This window comes from Schistocerca cancellata, chromosome 6 (genome assembly GCF_023864275.1).
Source record: "Schistocerca cancellata isolate TAMUIC-IGC-003103 chromosome 6, iqSchCanc2.1, whole genome shotgun sequence".
Taxonomy (NCBI): Eukaryota; Metazoa; Arthropoda; class Insecta; order Orthoptera; family Acrididae; genus Schistocerca; species Schistocerca cancellata.
The window spans coordinates 724223372-724248031 of record NC_064631.1 but is presented as its reverse complement, the minus strand read 5'-3'; the positions used below and the strand labels follow the sequence as shown (position 1 = coordinate 724248031).

The 24660-nt window shown below is 43.4% G+C and overlaps 1 protein-coding gene across 1 annotated transcript in view; it reads left to right on the top strand.

Moving 5' to 3' along the window:
* The window catches only part of LOC126088491 (translation initiation factor IF-2-like), a 68855-nt gene that overhangs the window by 35235 nt on the left and 8960 nt on the right, over window positions 1-24660 (top strand). The window contains exons 4-6 of the mRNA XM_049906632.1: window positions 1988-2158; window positions 5488-5501; window positions 14972-15117. Of these exons, the coding sequence (XP_049762589.1) occupies window positions 1988-2158; window positions 5488-5501; window positions 14972-15117 (331 nt within the window). The remainder of the gene's footprint in view (window positions 1-1987; window positions 2159-5487; window positions 5502-14971; window positions 15118-24660) is intronic.

Genomic DNA, 24660 nt, shown 5'->3' with positions numbered 1-24660 from the left:
GAGCAAGAGGAGGTCCGAAACGCCGTAATGAGGTATCCCATGACTTTTGTCTCCTCATTATACTGCATTCCTAAGAAGCCCAACAATGGGTACTGAGAACTTTAACATTGTTGCTGAAAGCCAAGATATCATTTCGTGTTTGCTACCAAGTTGTCCCAGACGCCGACGAAGAGTTCAGTAAATGCTGTAACATCCCACCCGTCACTTATCTGGTTTTGGCGTGTGTTCACCCCAGCTAATTGACTAACAGATAAACAGAGTGCAAAACTGCCGCAATATCGGATAACGCAAAGAAAGTAAGAAGGCCCTGTGACTCCTGATTGAAATACGGTGGCAGTGTTGACATTAATTTATTCAGAATTGATCACTTTTAATTAAAAAGGGGTGCACATTCATGTTATATTCAGCTATCGAACACCAGAAGCAAATGTTGAACATAAAATTAATTAAGAAAGTGACTTGGGATTTCAACTACTGGATTGAAAACAGATACAGTTGGTTAGCACAAATTTATTTTAACTCCCAACCTTCGATCATCACATTACATGACTCTCCTATCAGGCAGTGGTAATAAATTGCGTTTACGTGGAGTAAAGCGCGATAAATCAAAATTAATTCCTACCGACTGACCCAGGGTGTAATGCGAAGTGCGAGAAGAATTCTGCAATACACGACCCATGAAACCCTCGTGGAGACTTTGCCAACGTGATCCAACAAATTAATCAGTGGCCGGAGCGGGCGCAGTATCACCGAATTCAGCGTGGCAGAGCGGCGTTGTTGTGCGGACGTCGGCCGACCTCGTGGTGCTGCAAGGCTGCGCTCGTCTGTTCACTCCTAGCTATCTTGCTCAGTACATGGCTGAACCAAAACTTTCTATCTCCAAGCTCAATCGTTTCATTTGCTAAGTCCTAAACTGCAGAGATGCTCACTCTCTCTCAGGCAAGCTGAGTAAAGAACGCCACGTCCGCACTCTAGGCAAGCTGGGAACGGAAGACCTCTACGGAGACTTCTCCCAGTCCGCTCTTCGCCTCGGTTTCCCCTCCAGCAAAATCACTTACGGCAATTGCAGCCCAAGTCGCGTTAATTATGCGTCGCTTCCCAGCGCCGAGCAATGTCTGCTCTGGGAAGTGAACTATTCCCACAAAATTTCCCTTCCTCTCAACTTCTGCTATTTGGCTCCTCCCAGGCCACCGATGGATGTTAGCGTCTGCACAAAACACCAATTTTTCGGGAATTCTGACTCCCTTGATAGTACTTCAAATTCCTCAGTCCTACGTTCCCATCGGAGGCCGGCGTATTTCATTCTTTCGCTCTTCACCTGATTTACTTCTGACTCTGCGGACCGTGAATTCAGCCTGAAGTTTTTATAGTCACGAACACGCATATCTTGGCCTCTGTTGACCGCTCCACTGTAGCTTTGCGCGGCTTTCTCGCATGTTTCACTGAAAACGGGACGACGGACATTTATCAACAGGCGTACAAGTTCTCCGTCTGTTTCCCGGTACACCAGCATGGGGTCAACCACCCACTCTGTCACTCATCTTAAGGCAGCTGGAGGCCACGGTCCGTTACCGCTTTCTCAGAGCTCGAGCCGCCCTAAGCTGCCTATTGTCGCTTCCCTTCGCCGCTCCACAGTTGGCCACATTCAACTCGGAATATTTCCCTGGGATAAACTAGCCTCCAGTAAATCGATGCGTTTCCACAAAGTTTTCATGTCGTGTGAATTACTTTACGTCACCCGACATTAATTATTCCAATACGTCCATACTATACCCACTACAACATGCATTGTGCCTTGTCAGTCATTTTTGTTCAGCCCTACTGTTTGCTCAACGTGAGTTAGGTGATCTTTAATGACTTCATGTAAGGGGCACAGTTCTTGCCATCTTACACTGCTGTTACGTTTACTAGTAGCCATAGATATGGAGGCAAGCTGGTGTTTACCCCGACCTAACGAAACTGCGCGTTCGGTGTTGGGTGACAGCAGAAAGCGGCCCGCAGCTGAAACGGAGGCTGGAGCTACGCGCGGGGGAAGGCGCGTATACCCCGCCCCAGCCCGCGGCGCCGCACCGGACAAAGACCCCTGGCCGGCTGGACACGTGCGTCGCGGCGCCCGGCCGTCGGGGCGCTACTCGGCGTCGGGACGGCGAGGCTCAGGGTGGGGGGGGGGGGCAGAGGGGGGCGAGGAGGCGGCGCGCCGAGCGCTCGGTGCAGCGGCGGTAAAAATAAATTCCTGACTCAGCAGCCGCGCTGGCTGCTCCATTGATCTTGTTATTCCCCGCGCTCCCTCTACGAGGCATAACATTTACAGCACTTTATGCGTTCCGTAAACACCGAATTCTTCCGCCCGTTCAGAAGGAATCAAACGTGTGTCGCTCTCTTTTTCCACGCGCACAGCAAGCGAGGCTCTGCGCAGGCGAGTGAGTCTACGCACGCGCTACGGAATAAAAAAAAAAAATTAAAAAAAAAATCCGGCAAAGTGGGATCGGAAGCTACGATTCGTGTTGTACGAATAAACTCGAACGAGAGTAAACTTTTCATACAGTCCCCTAATGTACGTCGTTTCTAAGATGCAATCTGCCTCTGAAATTTTTATGTTTATTTACTTTATTGATTTACTTACACGTCAAGTTCCATAGGACCAAATTGAGGGGCAAATCTCCACGGTCATGGAACGTGTCAGTACATGAAATTACAACATAATAGTAATAACAGATAAAAATAAATGTTCATAAAGCTGAAAAAAGTCAGTCCATAAGTTTAAGTAAACGCTATCAGCAATACAATAAGAATCAGCTTAATTTTTCAAGGAACTCCTCGACAGAATAGAAGGAGTGACCCATGAGGAAACTCTTAAGTTGAGATTTGAAATCGCTTGGGTTTCTGCTAAGATTATTGAATTCGAGTTGCAGCTTATTGAAAATGGATGCAGCAGTAAGTATACAGCACACCTTTTTGCACAAGAGTTAAGGAAATCCGATCCAAATGCAGGTTTCATTTCTGCCAAGTAGTAACCGAGTGAAAACTGCTTATTCTTGGGAATAAACTAGTATTGGTAACAAGAAACGACAGTAAGGAATATACATATTGTGAGGACAATGTCAAAATACCCAGACTCTCGTGAACAGAGGTCCACAAGAGGTTCGTGAGCTCACACCACTTATTGCCCGAACCGTCCTTTTCTGAGCCAAAAATATCCTTCTAGAATGGGAAGAGTTACCCCAAAACATAATACCACATGACATAAGCGAATGAAAATAAGCAAAGTAGACTAATTTTCGTGTCGAAGTATCACTCACTTCTGATACCTTTCGAATAGTAAAAATGGCAGTATTAAGTCTTTAAACAAGATCCTGAACGTGGGCTTTCCACGACAGCTTACTGTCTATCTGAACACCTAGAAACTTGAACTGTTCAGTTTCACTAATCATATGCCCGTTCTCTGAAATTAAAACGTCAGGTTTTGTTGAATTGTGTGTTAGAAACTATAAAAACTGAGTCTTACTGTGATTTAATGTTAGTTTATTTTCTACAAGCCATGTACTCAGGTCATGTACTGCACTATTTGAAACCGAGCCAATGTTGCAACTCTTGTGAAAACTCTTACAGCTTTTAAAACGAAGCGAACGTTATTAACATTCTACATCTTTATTCTTCACTTCTACATATTTATTTCTCAAGATAGTCACCCTGGCGACGAACGTATTTCTCCCAGCGGGAGACCAGTTTGTTGATACCGTCGCTGTAGAATGTTTGACTTTGTTGACGGAGCCACAACCTCATCTCTGCTTGTATCGCTTTATTACTAACAAAGTGAAGTCTTCGAATGTGTTCTTTTTAGTTTTGGGCACGGTGAAAACCGTCTTCAGATCTCGGTAAAAGATTATTGCGTGTCTCCTAAACCAGCTGTACGAGTACTCTCTCTAAAACACTGTCAGCTGTGTGGGGGTCACGGTGAATGATGCATCCGCAAGTCAAAGTTAAAACAACAATATACAGAGTAATTCACCAAGTGCTTGAGTCCCATGCCACACCCTTCTGAGTACTTCACTGCATCCAGGTCTCCGCTAGACCTAGACCCAGCGGTGACCTGGCTGCAATAAGCTGGAAACGGGCATTTGACGAACTGCTCTGTACATTGTGGTTTTAACTTTGACTCGTCGATGTATCGATCGTCTCCAACCACACACACCTGAGACTGTTTAAAAAGACTACTTGTACTGCTCCTTTAGGAGACATGCAATTACCTTTCATCGATATCTGAAGATAGTAACAACGGTTACCGAATCCCGTAATCGATAATATGATTTTTTTCCATAGATCTTCGCTAAGAAATTCACATTCTCTCAATTAATTTTTTGTTTGTTTGAGGTACGTGTCTGCAAACGTGGTACACATTGAAATTCCCGCGCGAGATATGGCGTTCCCAGAAAAAAAGAAAAGTGCGAAAGCAACTGGTACATGAAATAACTCAGCCCACCGCTGTGGCCGAGCGGTTCTAGCCGCTTCAGTCCGGAACCGCGCGGCTGCTACGTTCGCAGGTTCGAATCCTGACTCGGGCATGGATGCGTGTTAGGTTTAAGTAGTTCTAAGTTTATGGGACTGATGACCTCAGATGTTAAGTCCCATACTGCTTAGAGCCATTTGAACCACGAAATAACTCAAATAAAAACAATAAGCGATGTGTGTGAAGATATAAAATAAGTGAAAAGTTTCTTTAATGAATATATAAATGTGTTTCGGTATACCGACGCGGAATGGATATAAATCTGTGTTGTCTATGAAAAAGAAAATACGTAATATCGCTTGTTTTCTTCGTTAGGAAGAAGATTTGTTTGGTTATTATTTTTACCTTTCACATCATTATAATAGGGCTGTACCTCCAATCAAATTTTGTAGTATGAAGATGAACTATATATGCCCGAAAACACTCAAATTTATGAGGAAGAAAGGCTAGAATTTGACTACTGATAAATTGAATTATCTCAAATTTACAGTTTCAAACGAATGCGTCTGCTGCTCTTGGTACTTCAAGGGGTGCGGCATGCGTCAACAAGTGTACCAGATCCCTTGTACTGCCTAGTTTGTTACTAGACAGTGAACAATAGCTCATACATCTTGATTATACCCTGCTTTGCTTTATTTATTGCGATGGTTTTTTTCTTTTCTTTTCAGCTTGTTGGTTCCTACAATATCTTGCTAATAAGATAACGACGTCCTTAGGAGATGTATAATGCAAGTAATTGAAGGATAACCAGCCGAAGTTCTTTGTGGAATGACTTATGAAAACGTAACATAGTCACTTTGTGATTAGCTTTCCTTATCGTAGTACAAGTTGTGAGTTGTTCTCCAATTGCTCTTACCATTTCTCTCTGTACGTAAATTTAGTATTTTTGGTACACAAGGACTTTTGAAGACGAGTGTTAATATCGTATAGAAATTAAAATATTGGTGAAAAGTCTAAAATTTGCTCTGTGTTTGTTTCAGGCAAATTCAGGTTGGTAAGTAAACTGTTAGCTATAGTCCGATTTAAAGTAATTGTCACTTGGCAGCTAGCGGGCTAAACTGCTCCCGTCACCAATACGCCAATAGGAGAGCGGCATATTTGCCTCCCACTGCGTTGCCACATCCGCCACGCTAATTTTTGTGCCTGTCAGTTCCCGGACTCTACAGTTTAGCCTCTTTCAAGGGAAAAAAATAAAAAAAAAACAGAACTCTGTCTCTAAGTAAAATTAACAAGATATTATTGACATACTGAGTGACACTGTATCTCGCATGAGAATTACAGAATTTTTACGTGACGTTTGTACGAGTTAGAGACTTTAAACATCTTACCTTAAAGAAGTTAAATTTTCATAAATATTTTTAAAGGAAAAACAACGATCTCTAAAGCATATATATGGCAAACGCTATCCGACACGCAACTTTGAAACCATCTTTAGTCGAGTCGGGAGTCGCGCTGATTAACGATCGCAAAAAAAGTATTTCGTGAGTTTAACAGTTTTCGAAACAAGACGTTGTAAGTTTGATTCTTGGAAGCGGAAAATTTAACTCGTTTCAAAAAACTGAAGTTAACCATGGCCCTAAATAAAATTGAGAGCCAATTTTTCACACGCTTAGAGGTATTGTAGAGTCGACACCACATGTTAGTTTCAGATTTTTTGAGTAACTTTTGCGTAAATCCGAGGCTTTAAAGTGCTTATTATCGTCGCAGTGTGTGGGGCGGCAATACGGCTGCCCGCAGGCGGCGACTGTCGCGCAAGCGTCGGATGACGGCAAACTCAAAGCAGACCACGCACGGCCCCTATTCAGCGAGCTACGACAGCGCAACAGATGTTGAGAACACGTCTTCCGGGACTCCGAAACAACGGGAGGGAAGTCGGAGCGGCTCAGCGCTCGCCAGTAATCATAATTTGTCCTCGAGCTGCGCGGGAGACGCGCGCACTAAATTAAAACCGGCTAACTGGGAGCCTCGCCCGGGAGCTGCCAGCGCCGGGCCGCGCTGCGCCGTTTAACCCGGACAACAAACACACTCGAGAAATTAGTTTACGCCTAATTAAGCGGGAGGCGTGAAAGGGGCGCCCTCTGCCGCCGCCGCCGCCGCCGGAGATTTATAAACGCGGCCGGCCCCCGCGCGCTCCCCACCCGGCGGTGGCGAAACACCGCTGACCACTGGGCCCGGCGCTCCTTGTTGGTAGTCGGCCGGGGAAGCCTCTGGCTTATCGGGGTGGCTTTCTTTCTCGAGTCAGAGTGTCATACCATGAAGGGCCAAAAAATAACGTGAATTTTTCTTTTTCTTAAAGTGTCTTTAGCTATTCATCGACATCAACTTTGCCCCCTTCCAATTAGGAGCCAAAGAAACTGGTACACCTGTCTAATATAGTGTAGCGCCACCGCGAGCACGCAGAAGTGGCTCACCGCGCGGTTTGAGGCGCCATGTCACGGATTGCGCAGCCCATCCCTCCCACCCCCCCACACCCCCCGCCCGAGGTTCGAGTCCTTCCTAGGACATGTGTGTGTGTGTGTGTGTGTGTGTGTGTGCTGTTCGTAACATGAGATAGTTTAATTAGTGTGTAAGTCAAGGGACCGACGACCTCAGCAGTTCGGTCCGTTAGGAATTCATTTGCGAAGTGCCGCAATATGACGTGGCATGGACTCGACTAATGTCTGGAGGGAGCTGACACCGTGAATCCTGCAGGGCTGTCCATAAATACGTCAGAGTATGACGGCGCGGAGATCTCTTCTGAACAACATGCCTGTGGAGTTTGGTGGCCAGCGGAAGTGTTTAACTAGGAAGAGTGCAAAAACAGACATAATGTCTTATCGGATGACCGCAATCAGTGTTTATGTGACACAGCATGTGAAGCTTGCTGTGTGTGGACGGGTTACTCCTGTAACCGAAATTGCAGATCTGAAGATGGTTCTAGAGGAACCGAAACCAGTCATGTGAATAAACATTTTACACAATCAAGACGGATAATAAGTAACATTGGAAGAGTGTTCCTAGAGCTACTTTGTAGCAGTTCTGGACGGGCGGAGTGTCGCATTGTCCTGCTGGAATTGCCGAAGTCCGTCAGAATCGGCAGGAATGGATGCAGGTGATCAGACAGGATGCTTAAGTACGCGTCACCTGCCAGAGTCGTATCTAGACGTATCAGAGGTCCCAACTGCACAAGCCCCACACCAAAACAGAGCCTCCACTAGCTTGAAAAGTCCCCTGATGACATACAGGGACTATGGAATCGTGAGGTTGTCTCCATACCCGTACACGTCCACCCGTTCGATACAATTTGAAACGAGACTCGTCCGACCAGGCAACATGTTTCTAGTCATCAGCAGTCCAATGTTGGTGTTAACGGGCCCGGGCGATGCGTAAAGCTTTGTATTGTGCGGTCATGAAGGGTACACGAGTGGGCCTTCGTCTCAGAAATCCCATATCGATGATGTTTCGTTGAATGGTTCGCACGCTGACACTTGTTGATGGCCCAGCACTGAAATCTACAGCAATCTGAGGAAAGGTTGGACTTCTGTCACGTTGAACGATTCTCTTCAGTGGTCGTTGGTCCCGTTCTTGCAGGATACTTTTCCGGCCGCAGCGATGTCGGAGATTTGATGTTTTACCCGATTCCTGATGTTCACGGTACATTCTTGAAATGGTCGTACGGGAAAATCCACATTTCATCGCTACATCAGAGATGCCGTGTGCCATCGCTCGTGCACCGACTATAGCACCACGTTCAAATTCACTTAAATCTTGATAACCTGCCATTGAAGCAGCAGTAACCGATCTAACAACTGCGCCAGAAACTTGTTGTCTTACATACGCGTTGCCGACCGCAGCGCCGCATTCTACCTGTTTACGTATCTCTGTATTTGAATACGCGTGCCTATACCAGTTTCTCTTGCGCTTCAGTGTAATACCTTTCTGTCAATGTTTTTTCCAATCGTAGAAGTATTCTGGAATTCACTTCTCGCTATGGTGTTCAGCTCATTCAGCGATTCTGTTTTCTATCATCAGTGGTGGCAAAACGACGTTCTTCCGTGGTTCTCCTCAGCCGCGGGGTAGAGAGAAAGAAGTCGCCGGGGGGATGTAAGGCGAATACGGTGGAAAAGGAAACATGACGGTTTTGCTTTTTGCCAAATACCCCGACCAAGCACTGAGGTGTGATGCTATTTCCACAAGTGGTTTTGGGACAGTTCTGATCGTTTTCTTCCAACTGCTTCATGCAAATGAAGCGTAACTTCCAGCTAGTATTCCTTACTGGCCGTACCACATAAAATAGGAACTCATGATGCAATTGTAATCGAAGAAAACAGTGAGAATAACCTTCGCAAGTGATGGAACTTGTCGAATTTTTTGCGGTCTCAGCTCTTCCGGGAGTTTCCAATGGGACGATTTGGCCTTGGTTTCGACGTCATATTCATATACTTATGTTTCCCGTCCTCTTACAACCGTCTATAGAAGTTTTGGATAGATGGCAACATCATTCAGCAAGATCTGAGCGATGCCTACGTGACGTCATTTTTGCTTAAAATTCAACAACTTCGGAACCAAGTTTGCTGTAATACGTTTCATGCCAAGAACATCCGAAAAAATTGCTTGGGATCAGCCAAAGGATATGCCGAAATCATCAGTAACCTCTCTGATGGTGATTCGGCGATTGTCCAGAACCATTTTCTTTATTTGTTCCACACTGTCTTCAATAATTGATGTGCTACGCCGTCCAGTGCAGCCATCGTCTTCGTCATCTCGACCCCCTTTCAAACTTTTATACTACTCCTAAGCTCTTGTCACTCATAGTAAATTCGCCAAAAGCCACAGTCAACATTTCACATTCGCTTCTTCACTTTATTCCATTTTTCAAAGCAAAATTTAATGCAGATCTTTGACCCATCTTTTTCCGACTGTCAACAATAAACTAGATATTCAAACCAGTTGAAAATGCAAACATACCAACAATAAAAAAAAGTTTTAAATATCGGATGTATCAAGCACGCGCAATTAAAATTCCCTTTACTTTTTTATCACACGTCCTGTACAATCGAAAAGAAAACTAACTAGAACAAAGTGGAAAATTGTCGTACTGATACAGAGAGGGCATAGAGGTCAGCGAAAATTTCTTTTTGTTCTGTTGGCACATTTGCTATAGAATTCTCACTTAAGTGATTGATAGAGGGTTCACAGAACCAATTTCAGGCCGTTTCTCGACCTTTCCGCTTTCGAATTGCACGTGGAAAAAATTATCACCGAAAATTTTCCGTGCAAGCTCTGATTCCTCCTACTACATTACGATGACTATTTATTCCTATGTAAGGAGAGTCAACAAAATATTTTCATGTTCTGCATTACTGATGTGAAGTCATCGTGCAGCTGCTATTGAAGCAATATTGAGGGTATTCAGCCCAGTTGTCAATCGTGTGGTTATTGCCTCAATACTCGTATGTTCCGCGACAACATTGCACCATTTTCAAGTTCTAAAAACAAGGAAACCAGTTAAACAAGCCACCTTATACCCACAGATATAAAAGTGTTACAAATTTCCTGAGTTATAACCTGCCTTAAAATTTTTTTATGTCATTAGGCCTCGTCACAACTTAAAAACAAACTACATACGTGCGTTGTCCAGATAGCTTGACTCCACGTTGCTCATGCTCTACTGTGAGATGGTTAATCACTTTAGCACGATGCATGAGCACATAGTTTTTACAGTAGAGCATGAGAAACATGTAGTCTTAAATCATCTGGACCTGAGGACCGGCTGGTCGCGACAGAAGCTCGAGTCCTCCCTCGGGCATGGGTGTGTGTGTTTGTCCTCAGGATAATTTAGATTAAGTAGTGTGAAAGCTTAGGGACTGATGACCTTAGCAGTTAACTCCCATAAGATTTCAAACACATGTGAACATGTGTGGACCTGAGGATCGAGAACAAACATAACAAGCTCGAGATAGGAATTTTATGGTACCCACGTTCATAGGGGCGGTTATTGACAAGTCCTGATGCCACCCCCATAAATATAAATTAACATTTTTCAAAAACGCTGTGCACAGGGCTGATTTCATACTTCTAAATCCAGAAAACAAGAATGAGGAAATGAAAAACCTTTAGAAAATTAGCGGTAGAAAATGTGTTTGACGCGGGTTTGATAAGATCGGTTGGCTGTAGCAATCAGGCATGTAACCAGCAAAATGATAACAATCCAGAAAAATACATAGGCATGCGTATTGGGGAACGGGGTCTTCTCACATAAATTAGCGAAGTTGTTTAACAAGAAAGGCGTTAGAATTCCTTTCAAGACGGACATCAAACTAGGACAGAGGCCGAGGCATAAGATCGACACAGATGAGAGCTGGATGAGGAAATAGAGAGTGTATGAAGTAAAATTTCAGGATTGTGAAGCGAGATGTGAGAGGCACACGGGACAGAATTTTAAAGTTAGATTTAAAGAGCATTATAATAGCCGTAGCAAAGCATTTCAAGAATGAGCAGCATTGGTTGGGGGTATAATGGAATGCATGAGAGTGTTGCACGTTGAAGAAAAAGGGTGGTTCTTATCAAATTTAGAGGAGGTAGAGATTTATTGTGCCTTGAAAAAGGAGTACGTCGGCGCTTTAAATGAGAGGACGTAAGTATCTGAAGGGCATTTATGGACACTCTTTAGCGATATGCTCCGTAAGACGCTGCCACCAACGTATTTTCCCTACTGACATAGGATTTTCGCACGCCATTTCCGCTGAGATTGAGGCGTAGAGATAGTTTAACTTACAATAGGCTACGAAAACAGGCGTTTTTCAAGGATTTCATGAGAGACGATAATATCGTTGGTGCTGTGCATTAGGCTCTAAGTAAATATCAACATGGAAAGGTAATGGCAGCTTTCAGTTTGCACTTGTACCTCGGGAACGATGGCTACACTGGCTTGTGATGTTTTATGGTCTGAGTATACATTGAACGTGTGCAACTTGTTTTTAAGTTTTGACGAGGCGTAATGGCATAAAATTTCATAAGGCAGGTTGTAGCTCAGGACGTTTGTAGCCGTTATATGTCTACGTATATAAGGAGGATTGTTTTATCTGGTTTCCTCGCTTTTAACTCTTGAAAATGCTATAATGTTATCCCGAAACGTGTTGTGGCAATAATGACACGATTGACAAGTGGGTTGAGTATCCTCAACATTGCAAAACACACTGCTGATTGAAATTTCGTGAATAGATCTCGCTACAAAGAAAAGCGCCTTTGTCTCAATGATTCCCACCCAACTCCTTTATCATATTCGTGATATTCGTGACACTCCCTCCCCAGTTTCCAGACAATACGAAATGAACTGCTCTTCTTTGAAATTTTTCGATGTTCGGTGACCTCCGTTAATCATACCATACTGCGCAGAAGTACTCTAGATGAGTACGAAAAAGCGAGGTGTACGCAGTCCCTATATTAGAACTGTTGCATCTTCTAAGTCTTCTGCCAGTAAAATTCAGTCTTTGGTTTAATCAACTTACTTAATTATTAATTAATTTAATAAAGTAAAACTTATTTTATTAATAAAAAAGAATGCGTCAGTGGGAACAAAGATTATACTTGAAAGGTCTCTGCTGGATTCCTTTCATGTTAATTTCTTAAATCTGTTGTCATTTACGGCACAAATTCCTCTTCTAAATTTACTGTGGCGTTTCTGACTATCTGGGAGGAGACTGAGTAGTGGAACATGTTACTTTTACACATAAACAAGAACGATCTGTCACACTACTATACTTTAAAACACAGTTCATATGTAATTCATGTCACACAGTCTCATACGGAAACTACATCCGCTTTCTTTTATATACTGTATATGATAAGATACTGTCATCCCCCTTCCCTTCTGTGTGAGAGGATGAATGAGCAAATGTATTTCTAATTGCATGCTTGAGGGTAGCAGACAAGCCTGTCTGCTAGAGAACAGTAGGACGAAAGTCGGAACAGGTAGCTACGCTTTCTAAAAGCAAAGAGGTTTCTGTCCTTAGTATGGTCCTGTCCGTCCCTTGTTGGCATAGGAAGCTGCCCCTCTGGCCACTTCCGTTTGTATTTGTGAGCCACCCTCAGGAAGGGACCAAGGCAGTCTGTCCGCGGCGAGCGTCTGAAGTGGTAAGATCTCCGGCTAAGTGCGTGTCTGCTAAGTCCGTAGGACAATGGATTTCTTAAGTTCGGCCTAACTAAAAATTTAATCACCTTTATTTCAGGTTTAGCTCTAAAATATCTAATGTTATCTTAAATTGCAACGCAGTGTAATTCGAGTGTACAGTTCAGAATATTCCAGTAGTTGCTTTGCCACTACTTTATGAGTAAAGGGAAACCACGTGTTGATCAGTAACTCTAAGATCATCAATCTTAAATGCGAATGTGCGTGAGATTATAACGTCTCGTCTTGACAATATTTTTCAATATAGCAACTTTTCTTTATGTTCAACCCACGTGGGGTGTACTTTGTGAGACCAGTACCACGTGCTTATACAATTGTTTGACCCATCAGGTTAATAGTAAGACGATAGTAACCAGTTCGAGGTTTTTCTTTAGTAAATCGCGTTTCGATGTAATTTGTTTTTATTATAAAAATTATTGTGGAGTTACACTCTTTGTGTAAACCAAGTTGACCACGTGAAGCATGTGGTGTAAGCATCAAATAGCCCTCAGCTATTATTTTTGGGAAGATTTCACAGAAAGTTAGTATGAATTTAGTGTACCAGTGTGTGGTAATTTCATGACGGACAGGATTGCGCTACGAACGTAACTTCTTTGGGTGAAGATTGAATCGGTTGGTTGTGGTTAATTTCCTCTTGCATATGTTTCAACGTTCTTCGTGTGTTATTTTATGAATGCAGTGTTGTATGCAGTCTCCCAATCTTGGCTCCATATTTGATGTGTTCCGTAAGATTACAAACTCACATTTTTACAGTCCTAAATAAGGCACCAGCTTAGTTATAACTCACGTTTAATATGCTGAAATTTCAATGATCAATGTTAAAATAAATTTCCAAATATAAACTGATTTATTTCTTTTTATTTCAATTCTCTTGTATATATATATATATATATCACCAGTTATCGTATGACTATTAAAAGATCATAATTAATGTTAGTCTGGTTGGGAATTTGGTAAGCTAGACTGGATACCTGGTGAAACAGTTGCGCAGTAATGCAAGGTTAACTTCCCCAGACAGCTCACAGCTTTTAACCCACTTTTATGGTCTTGAATAGCAGCACCGCTTTCAGAGGAAATTAAAGCAACAAAATTACATACTGTGCATGATTCAATACTCACGTGAGCTTCAATACTTCCGTATGCTTCAAAGGCAAGGCATGAAGAGAAGCAGGTGAGCAGGATACAGGCTGGCGAGATGAAATTTCAGAGCAACAGGATGGGACAGATTAGAATGGATAGAGTTAGGAATGACACGGTAAGACGGTGAAAGAGATGCCCATGCAAGAGACTGTAGAAAAGACAAGATAAAGATTGTATGTACATGTTAAGAGACAGGTAGTTGTCAGCATACAGAGACATGCACGTGAAATGACAGTACAAGGCTAGAGACCTAGAGAAAGACCTTGAGATGGCTGGATCGTTGTACTGAAGGAATACGTGAAGAAGAAAGAGGACGATTTGGATAAAGAGGAGGGAGAAACATAGTGGGAAGGGTCAGAAACTATAGAAGATGACGATAAAGATGATGTCGTTGGACTGAAGGAGTCTGTGAAGAAGAGAGGGAAGAATGGGACAAAGAGGAAAGATAAACGTGATGTGAAGGGATAGTTATTAATGATGTTGATGATGATTATGATATGGTTGGACTGAGGGAATGCGTGAAGAAGAGAGGAGAAGACTTTGACAGACAGGAGAGTGATGATAACGATGAGAATCAGGCTCGGGTATCTGCCAGGGAGGTGTAAATGGGGAAGTTCAAGAATCTAGACTCTTTGATGAGCTTCAATATTTACAAGTAAGTCTTGAACAATCATTTGGTTTTTTTTTTTTTTCCCTGAGAAATATGTGATGTCGTTGGTGAACAAGGTGAGAGCTTTGATCAAGAGTTGAAGGTGACGGAAAGACTGAATTAGAGCCTTTGAAATATCCGTATGAGAGAGTTATTTTGGTCACTTCGTAGAGCTGTACGACTGACAAGCTGTGTTGGATGCTTTAAGAACAAAAGAGGAAGGAAATACAGTATATGCCAATGGATACAAAACTCCTACGTAGTGGACGGGTACCTTTTTTGATCATTGTCCAGTTTGTAACGAAGACGCATTGCAACAAAACTGTATGTGATAGAAAAAAAAACTGATGTCAAATTTCCATGCAGTGTTCAAAAAACACTGAGAGATTCAACTGTTACCTAACAAAAAGGATAAGAAAATTTTTTTCGTTCCTCTGTGTAATGTAACTTTCCAATGTACAACACATTCTAATCAATGTCTGAACCTTCTCCGTGTGGCTTCTAGGAGCTGCTGGTCGAAATTCTGTAACGGTGGGAGTTACTGACGACAGGCAGTGTGATACGCTGAGGCAGCCGTCGGCCTCTGGGACTGCAGCGGCGGGAGTCCAATCTTTGCGGGTACGGCGCGGCTCGGCGCCTCCATTACGACACGTAATTATCGGCGCCTACCCGGCGGCGTAATGGCCCGTTACTGTTTATTCCGAAGTGCCGGAGAGGCCCGCCCGACCTGCTATAGCTGATTCGACAATTTACGTCGCGTCCACAGTCAATCAAAACTTGAGAGATTCCCATCTAAACGGGTTTAACGAGTTACAGAAACGCTGTAATTAGCTCTCGGAAGATATCGACGTCTCGCAGGGTGAGAACGCTGTTTAATGCAAAGCCAGCTCGATGCTTCGTTGTTTTAACGGGCATTTCCTCTGTGCAGCTCTCGTTAACTTGTAAGTTCTCACTGAGTGCTTAAGCACCAGAAGTGTATTTCTGCTTCACCAGCGAGATGGTCGGGAACAGCTAGTGGTACTGGAAACCAAAGAGGACGGTCAGAGGCAGCGAGGCAAAGACACAAGAGTATACGTATGTAATAAAGCAAGTATCACTTCATGTAGGTCTGTTGTTAACGAGTTAAGAATTGTTACATTGTCATCGAGGTACATCTGTTCGTTTGTGAGCTTTGCAGTTGTGAAGATTAACTTGTTTAAAAGCGACAGCAGAATCTGTCTACTAATTACAAGACAGGACAATGTTTTTGTTGCTACCCTATCTGTGACTAGTCTCCACAAGAGGCTGCATCAGAATATATGTTTTCAATAGGTTTCTAGGTTTCCACAGTAGGCGAAGTGTATTACAGGTAGCTGGATTCTTGAGTAAAAGAGAAGGTTTTTCCCTAACAAACTACTTCGTTTCTCTACATGAATTCTTCAAGTCCACTTAATGGTGTTGCACAGGTGAAATTCAGTTAAAAGAATGGAATGACAATTTTAATTCTGATTTATGGTGTTATTATAGTAGCAACTTACATAATGCTGTGGGAAGTACGAAAACAGTAATGGTTTGTTTAACTAATTCCAGCATTTAACTATCAAATGGCTCTGAGCACTATGGGACTTAACAGCTGTGGTCATCAGTCCCATAGAACTTAGAACTACTTAAACATAACTAACCTAAGGACATCACACACATCCATGCCCGAGGCAGGATTCGAACCTGCGACCGAATCAGTCGCGCGGTTCCGGACTGCGCGCCTAGAACCGCGAGACCACCGCGGCCGGCATTTAACTGTCGTTTCACATGGTTTACTCAAGTCATTGAAGAGAAATATCAGGATTGTTCCTATTAATAGATCATCGCCAATACCATTCCTTTCCTTTGCTTGTTATTAAGAAACTAAAGGGTCATTCTACGTGAAGTGTCGTAGGGCTCCCACCTCAACCATCTTCAGTTTTGATGAAATTTGTACAGTATGTACGTGAGGGCCCTACATGAATTTATGCAACGTTTCAAGCTCACCTGTAACTTGGTTGAGGTGCTAGAGCTACTTTTGTGAAGAGCACTTTTACCGAGACCGAAAAGTCGCGAAGAAATCTTCAAGTTTGGCATTCCACTGTTCCTAATGTAAAAGAGCTAGACTCTTGCTTCTGGGTATAGTAGGACAACTTTTTGTGCTCTACACACAAATGATGGAAGTAGAGTTCAGAAAGCAATGGATTTGGTATAATCTCAGTTCAAATTGGGCAACAAATCATGTCGTGAGAAATTTGTCCCATACTTTAACGAGGCATAAGTAGCGGAGAAAGTGCGCTATAGAGCTAGTCTTTTGCCAAACTACTGTCTGTCTGGGTGTTTAGTATACCACATATTTGGGCTTGGCTTGTGTGTTTAATTACTGTGCTACCATCCTGAAAAATTTGCTAAGAAACATGAATGTATCAAAATACACCCACGTTCCAAGTCATGTGTCTCAGAGTCTACCATATTACATTAATTAATACCATTCAACAGAGCACATTTCATTCTATTAGAAAAACTTACTGTCATTTTGGTTTCTCTTTGCGACTGAAATCTGAAATTTTGTTGATTATGTCTGCAGTGTTTAAATATTCATTTTGCTGTTTATTTGGTGATTTTAGACCTGTTTGTGACAATTTCATTGCTAAATTTAACCATTCAACATTACTAGAGACTTTTACATAATTTTTGTGAAGCTGAATGCTTATTAATTTTATTTATTTTCTTCACCTAGGAATCGACAATTTGATTTTAGTGCCTGAAGAATATCAAGTTGTTGCTAAAACGGAAAAACAAGAGTTTTGAAAATGCTGATTCCCCATGCCATTTAACGACATACAGTGCCTTAAAAGGACTAAAAGCTTTAAAGGAACTTCCCTTAGAAGAACAAGAATTACTTACTAAACGGAGTGGTTTACACTCTACTGAAAATGCTTCCACCATAAAACTTCACTCCTACAAAGATTTGAATTTTTGCAAAGATCATGCTGCAACCGAATAAGTTTGCGCTCAATCAACGTAGAAACAGCTGACCTACTGAAAAGGATAACCATGTCTGATATTAAACCAAGCCAAAAAATGTGCTCTTCCTGTAGAAAAGAATTTGTTACACAGAAAAATTCACAAATGGAAGTTACATCTCAGTCAGATGAAGATGATACGACTAATATTGCTCACAATTTGCATATAAGTTGTTGGAATATCAACATTAAAATTTCAACGAATTGGTGCAAGAGATACAAAAGGATATGCAAAGCGCAAAATATATAAATTTGAAAGGTGCAATTATTAAGAAAACTGCAGAAATGGGAGGACTTGATCCCAGTGAACTGGAGCAACCATCCACAAGCAAGCAATGCTTGACTTGTTCAGATTACAGTCAGCTGATCCAAGAATTGAAAGACAATTACATATATCAAATCATAATGAGAAAATTCAAATTTTGACCTTAGTTCCCCAAAGCTGGTCTATCAAACAGAATTTTGTGCTTCAGAATGAATGGTAAGGAAGGCTAGAAAGTTAAAAAGTGAACAGGGAATATTGGCACAGCGCACAGGTAAATGTGGGCAAAAGCTTTCTGAGGCTGTGAAGGCAAGAGCCGTAGAGTATTTTTACGATGAAGGGTTTAGTCGGATTTGTCCAGGAAAAAAGGACTTTGTTACTGTTCGGATTGACGGAGAAAAGGTTCAAAACCAAAAATACTTATTACTGAGCAACTTAAAAGAAATGTTTTTTAGGTACCGCAATAAAAATGGACCGGAAATTGGATTTTCCAAACTTTGTGAATTAAGGCCAAAGTGGTGTGTCACTTTAGGCACAGCTGGTTCACATTCAGTTTGTGTCTGCACAGTACATCAAAATGTGAAACTAATGTTGGCACGTAACCCAATAAAAGAAGATTACAAAATATTACTGAGCAAAATTGTCTGTAATTTCGAAACAAGAGATTGCATGCCTCATCCCTGTGAAGTTTTTGCAGGAACAGAAGCTCTAAAGGAATATTTTGAAATCGCCTTTGCAGATATTGATCCTGAGAATACAATTAAATTCAAACAATGGACTCACACTGACAGAGATATACTTGAAATCAGGGAAATGACAGCTGAAGTATTCATTGAACTACTAGTTACAAAACTTTTGGCCCTTTCTACTCACCACTACATTGCAAAGCGTCAGAGCAAGCATTTGTAGTTCACTAAAGAAGGTCTCAAACCAGGAGAACTGATTATATTAATGGATTTCGCTGAAAATTACTCCTTTGTCGTCCAAAACGCAGTTCAAGGATTCCATTGGGAAAACAGTCAAGCTGCAACACATCCATTTGTCATTTACTACAAAGATAATGAAGACCTAAAAACCGTCAGCTACTGCACAATCAGTGATTGCCTCCGACGTAACACAGTTGCAGTGCACGTGTATTTAACGTACTTGATCAAATCCCTGCAGTGCATTTTTAAAGAAATTAAGTACATTCATGATTTTAGTGACGGTTCGGCCGCAAAGTACAAAAATTTTGAGCTTCCGAAATCTTTGCCACCACAAAAAAGATTTTGGCGTTACTGCAGAATGGAGTTTTTTTCGGAACAAGTCATGGGAAATCACCATGTGGCGGAATTGGGGGCACAGTTAAGCGTTTAGCAGCAAGAGATAGCCTTCAACTCTCAATTGACAACCAAATCTTAACAGCAACGGATCTGTTTGAATATCACAAAAAAAAAAAGGAATGAGCATGCATTGAATTGATCTACACTCCTGGAAATTGAAATAAGAACGCCGTGAATTCATTGTCCCAGGAAGGGGAAACTTTATTGACACATTCCTGGGGTCAGATACATCACATGATCACACTGACAGAACCACAGGCACATAGACACAGGCAACAGAGCATGCACAATGTCGGCACTAGTACAGTGTATATCCACCTTTCGCAGCAATGCAGGCTGCTATTCTCCAATGGAGACGATCTTAGAGATGCTGGATGTAGTCCTGTGGAACGGCTTGCCATGCCATTTCCACCTGGCGCCTCAGTTGGACCAGCGCTCGTGCTGGACGTGCAGACCGCGTGAGACGACGCTTCATCCAGTCCCAAACATGCTCAATGGGGGACAGATCCGGAGATCTTGCTGGCCAGGGTAGTTGACTTACACCTTCTAGAGCACGTTGGGTGGCACGGGATACATGCGGACGTGCATTGTCCTGTTGGAACAGCAAGTTCCCTTGCCGGTCTAGGAATGGTAGAACGATGGGTTCGATGACGGTTTGGATGTACCGTGCACTATTCAGTGTCCCCTCGACGATCACCAGTGGTGTACGGCCAGTGTAGGAGATCGCTCCCCACACCATGATGCCGGGTGTTGGCCCTGTGTGCCTCGGTCGTATGCAGTCCTGATTGTGGCGCTCACCTTCACGGCGCCAAACACGCATACGACCATCATTGGCACCAAGGCAGAAGCAACTCTCATCGCTGAAGACGACACGTCTCCATTCGTCCCTCCATTCACGCCTGTCGCGACACCACTGGAGGCGGGCTGCACGATGTTGGGGCGTGAGCGGAAGACGGCCTAACGGTGTGCGGGCCGTAGCCCAGCTTCATGGAGACGGTTGCGAATGGTCCTCGCCGATACCCCAGGAGCAACAGTGTCCCTAATTTGCTGGGAAGTGGCGGTGCGGTCCCCTACGGCACTGCGTAGGATCCTACGGTCTTGGCGTGCATCCGTGCGTCGCTGCGGTCCGGTCCCAGGTCGACGGGCACGTGCACCTTCCGCCGACCACTGGCGACAACATCGATGTACTGTGGAGACCTCACGCCCCACGTGTTGAGCAATTCGGCGGTACGTCCACCCGGCCTCCCGCATGCCCACTATACGCCCTCGCTCAAAGTCCGTCAACTGCACATACGGTTCACGTCCACGCTGTCGCGGCATGCTACCAGTGTTAAAGACTGCGATGGAGCTCCGTATGCCACGGCAAACTGGCTGACACTGACGGCGGCGGTGCACAAATGCTGCGCAGCTAGCGCCATTCGACGGCCAACACCGCGGTTCCTGGTGTGTCCGCTGTGCCGTGCGTGTGATCATTGCTTGTACAGCCCTCTCGCAGTGTCCGGAGCAAGTATGGTGGGTCTGACACACCGGTGTCAATGTGTTCTTTTTTCCATTTCCAGGGGTGTATATTAAAAAGAAAATTATTGAAGATGCAAAAATTTATCAAGAAAAACGTTTTGAGGATGGACGTACTGAGCCGCGCTCACTCCCAGCTATGCAGTTTCGTGAACTCGGCTGTCTGTCTGGGTTTGGTTTCCCGCCCTTGTTGCGGTTAGGCCGTGGTGCTTCTTCCTCCTATGTGTGGCAACAGCGATGTGTATCAATACTTGCGCCTTGTACCATCTTTGGTTTTGTGCATATAGTTTCCGGCTAGCGGGTCTGCAGGGAGTCGGTCGGTTGCTGCGGACCAGGGAAGTTTTCTCCGCGCGGTGCAGTCGGCTGGGTCCGCTGGCGGTCCCTGCGCAGTGTCGGAGCGTGTGTGGAGCTGTCCGATCGCTACGGGCTTCGTGATTCGCCGACCCAGGACGTCAAAGTTGAGTAGTGGTTTCAAGTACCCAAGCCACGTCTATTCATGTTGTGGTGGTTCATTTCGGTGGTTCGCTGTTGGGGAGGTTTTCCTGTGAGCAACACCGAGTGTTTGTATTGCTGAAATTTAGCCGCCATGCGGTTGAATTAACTATATTGGTTGACTACAATTCGAGTGCACCAGTGGAATTTTCTGCCTTGTGGCCGTCAGTGTTCCGGTTACCTGCCCTGGCCACTAACGTAATTTCAGGCAGTGTCCTTCCTCACCTGTTGTCACTGTCCAACACGGTGCGTATTTTTGACAGCTTAATACATATACATATTTGATTGTGGATAATCACTCCCATAACATTTTGTTTGTATTCTCATGTACCGATTAGTGGCAAGCAAGTCGTTTGTCCGTCGGTCCGTGGCTGTCCCCTGGTTGGGTTCCGACGGATCAAGTGTAGTTGGGCTCACCACCTGTCTGTCTCACCTAAGTGAACGAGGGCAGACCGACCCCCGGAGGCTTCTGCGTGCTGTTGTCTTTACTGTCTTTCTCACTGGTGTTTGGTTGTCTGTTTATAATCTATCATAGCCAATGACAAAAAAATTCTTGGTTCTACTGTGTTTTCTGAAAGTAAGTTCGAATTCCGGCAAGTGGATATTTGCTGAAAGGTTATTGCCGTTGTGTTGTCTTTTCTTTTAGTCCGGTTTCGGCTACTTAAAACTTTTGGCTTATATACATACACACACACACACACACACACACATATATATATATATATATATATATATATATATATATTAATTTTGGAAAATTAACTGTGGGCCTTCAGCCTTGGAACCTCATTACATCTCAAGCTTAAACATTGCGGCTTGGATCCTTATTCTTAAAATTACCCTTTAAGCAAAACACTGCGGCCTTCTGCCTTTGAAAGGTTATGCTAATTTATTTTAAAATCATCAAAATTTTATTGTGGGCCTTCGGCCGTTTGTACTGCATCTTGTTTATGTTTGTCTACCCACTTTTGCCTTGAGGGGTTCAGCCTAACTGTGATAAAAATATATTTTAATTATTTTATTCGCTATTTTAACTGCATTTTTATCTTGTTGATTTTTAAAATTTCCTGTTTGGAGGCCTTCAGCTGTGAAAGAATTGCATTTTGGAAACTTGTAGTTGTAAAAGTTCGGCTATGTGCCGCTTTGGTTGTAAATCTGTTATTAAATTACAATAAATTACAATTTTAAGGTGCAACTCGCCCCAACCTTATTTGGCCCTTTCCACAATCCTAATCACCTGTTCAGTCCAGCGGGTTTAGCAGGACGTCTCACGTACAGTGACCGCTAAAGAGACCATAATCATTTTGTGCCAACTGATGAAGAGCGACTTCAGATTCATAGAGTATCAAATGATACATCGTCCTTTATAGCAAATGTCAACCGCCATTAGTGCACTACCGCCTGGCCAGTATGTCGCTTGCATTTATCATGGAAAATGGTGCATAGGAAGTATCTGAGAACTTTCATGTGAAGAAAAAGATGCCTTGATTAATTTCATGCATTCTCATGGAGCTGCTCGATCATATCACTGACCAGCTAGAAGAGACATATGCTGGATTCCAGAACAACAGATAATTGCAGTCATACCAGTTCCAGCTGCTTCAATGATGGGGCGGCAACACATTTTGCCAGAAGCAATAGTTTTGGACATTAGCAACAAATTTAAAGTATTTAACAACTGAAGAATTCTGCAGTATGGTTTGGGAACTACAGAGAGACCCAAACAAGGCTTGGGAACCTGTAGTAAAGAAATCCACCAATAGCTGACCTTGCATGGCTATCGGAAATGGTCTCCTGGCGATGGGGCTACCAGTCACTGAGATTGGTAATGGCATAGCCCACCATGGACCAACGCAAAGATTTTTCTCGAGTTAAAAAAAAAAAATAAAAAAAGAAGTTTAGGCGCATTTTTGCACCTTACCCAAGAGATACCAAAATGAAAAAAAACGTTTTTCTAATAGAATGGAATGTGATCTGTTGAATGTCGTTAATGAATGTAATGTGGTAGGTGTCCATTTTGAGACACATGACTTTGAACATGGGTATATTTTGATACATTCATGTTTTTTAGCAAATTTACAGGATGGTAGCACAGTAATTAAAGACACAAGCCAGGCCCAAATTTGAGATATACTAAACACCCAGACAGATCGTAGTAGACTAGGTCCATAGCGCACTTTCTCCACTACTTATGCCTCGTTAAAGTATGGGACAAATATCTCACGACACGATTTGTTGCCCACTTTGAATGGAGATTGATTGCTGAACTGTACTTGAATCATCTGTGCGTAGTGCACAAAAAGTTGTACCACTACATCCAGAAGCAAGAGTCTAGTTCTTTTACATTAGGAACAGTAGAATGCCAAACTTGAAGATTTCAAAAAAATGTTCAAATGTGTGTGAAATCTTATGGGACTTAACTGCTAAGGTGATCACTCCCTAAGCTTACACACTACTTAACCCAAATTATCCTAAGGACAAACACACAGACCCACGCCCGAGGGAGGACTCGAACCTCCGCCGGAGCCAGCCGCACAGTCCGTGACTGCAGCGCCTGAGACCATCCGCTAAACCCGCGCGACTTTGAAGATTTCTTCTCGACTTTTCGGTCTCAGTAAAAGTGGTCTTCACAAAAGTGGCTCTAGCACCTCAACCAAGTTAGAGGTGAGCCTGAAACTTTGCATAAGTTCATGTAGGGCCCTCAGGTACGTATTGTACAAATTTAATCAAAGTTCAAGTTGGTCGAGCTGGGAGCATCTAAAGTGGGACACTTGACATGGAATGACCCTAAAGGAAATTCTTATACTCTTTGTTTAGTAATATTACTGTTGCCAACAGCATTCTTCTGAGTCTGGAATGTAGCAGTCCCATACTGTGCGACTCTGTTTTTGTTTTCTTTCAGTGAAGTGTGTTTGCTATGATGTACTCCACAATGCTTCGTTGCTGTGGAACGCATCAGGCTGTATCCTTGCCTCGCGCTTAATTCTAACCACGCATGCTTATTGAATCAGTAAAATGACAGGTAGATTTTGCTCTGGAGAATTTGACGTATACGTAATGTGGGTCTTAATTCCCAAAGGGCATGAGTGATTGATGCTGGATAACCCATTCCTGATTTCAATACTTCTTTCTGTACTACATCTGTGGGTATGTAGAGGGCAGAACAGCAGATCGGTGGCCAGAGAATGCCGTTAGGAAAGGCCTGGAAGCCAAGTCAGCGTCCGGAAATCCATTCACCCACAAGCCATTGTATAGGTGAGGGCAGTGGGCCGCTTCGCCGTGGTCCTTCAGGTAGGCCGGCGGTTTCTATGTTTGAGGGGATTAACGTTTCCTCGAACTGGCGGCGCTTCGGCGAGGACGCGGTATATTCTGTAGAGAGCCTCCGAACTACTGTTCATCACCCGCATATGGGGCGGGGTGTCCAGTCGGCAGGAGGTAAAGCCGTGCGACTCCGGACACCTTGACAAGTTGAGACCGATTCTTAACTTCGGAAAAGCAAAATTTCGCTTTGAAGACCAGCTTTGTAGCTTGCTGAAACCTCCTCGCTGGAGTCGCTATTAAAAGCACCGTCCATGTG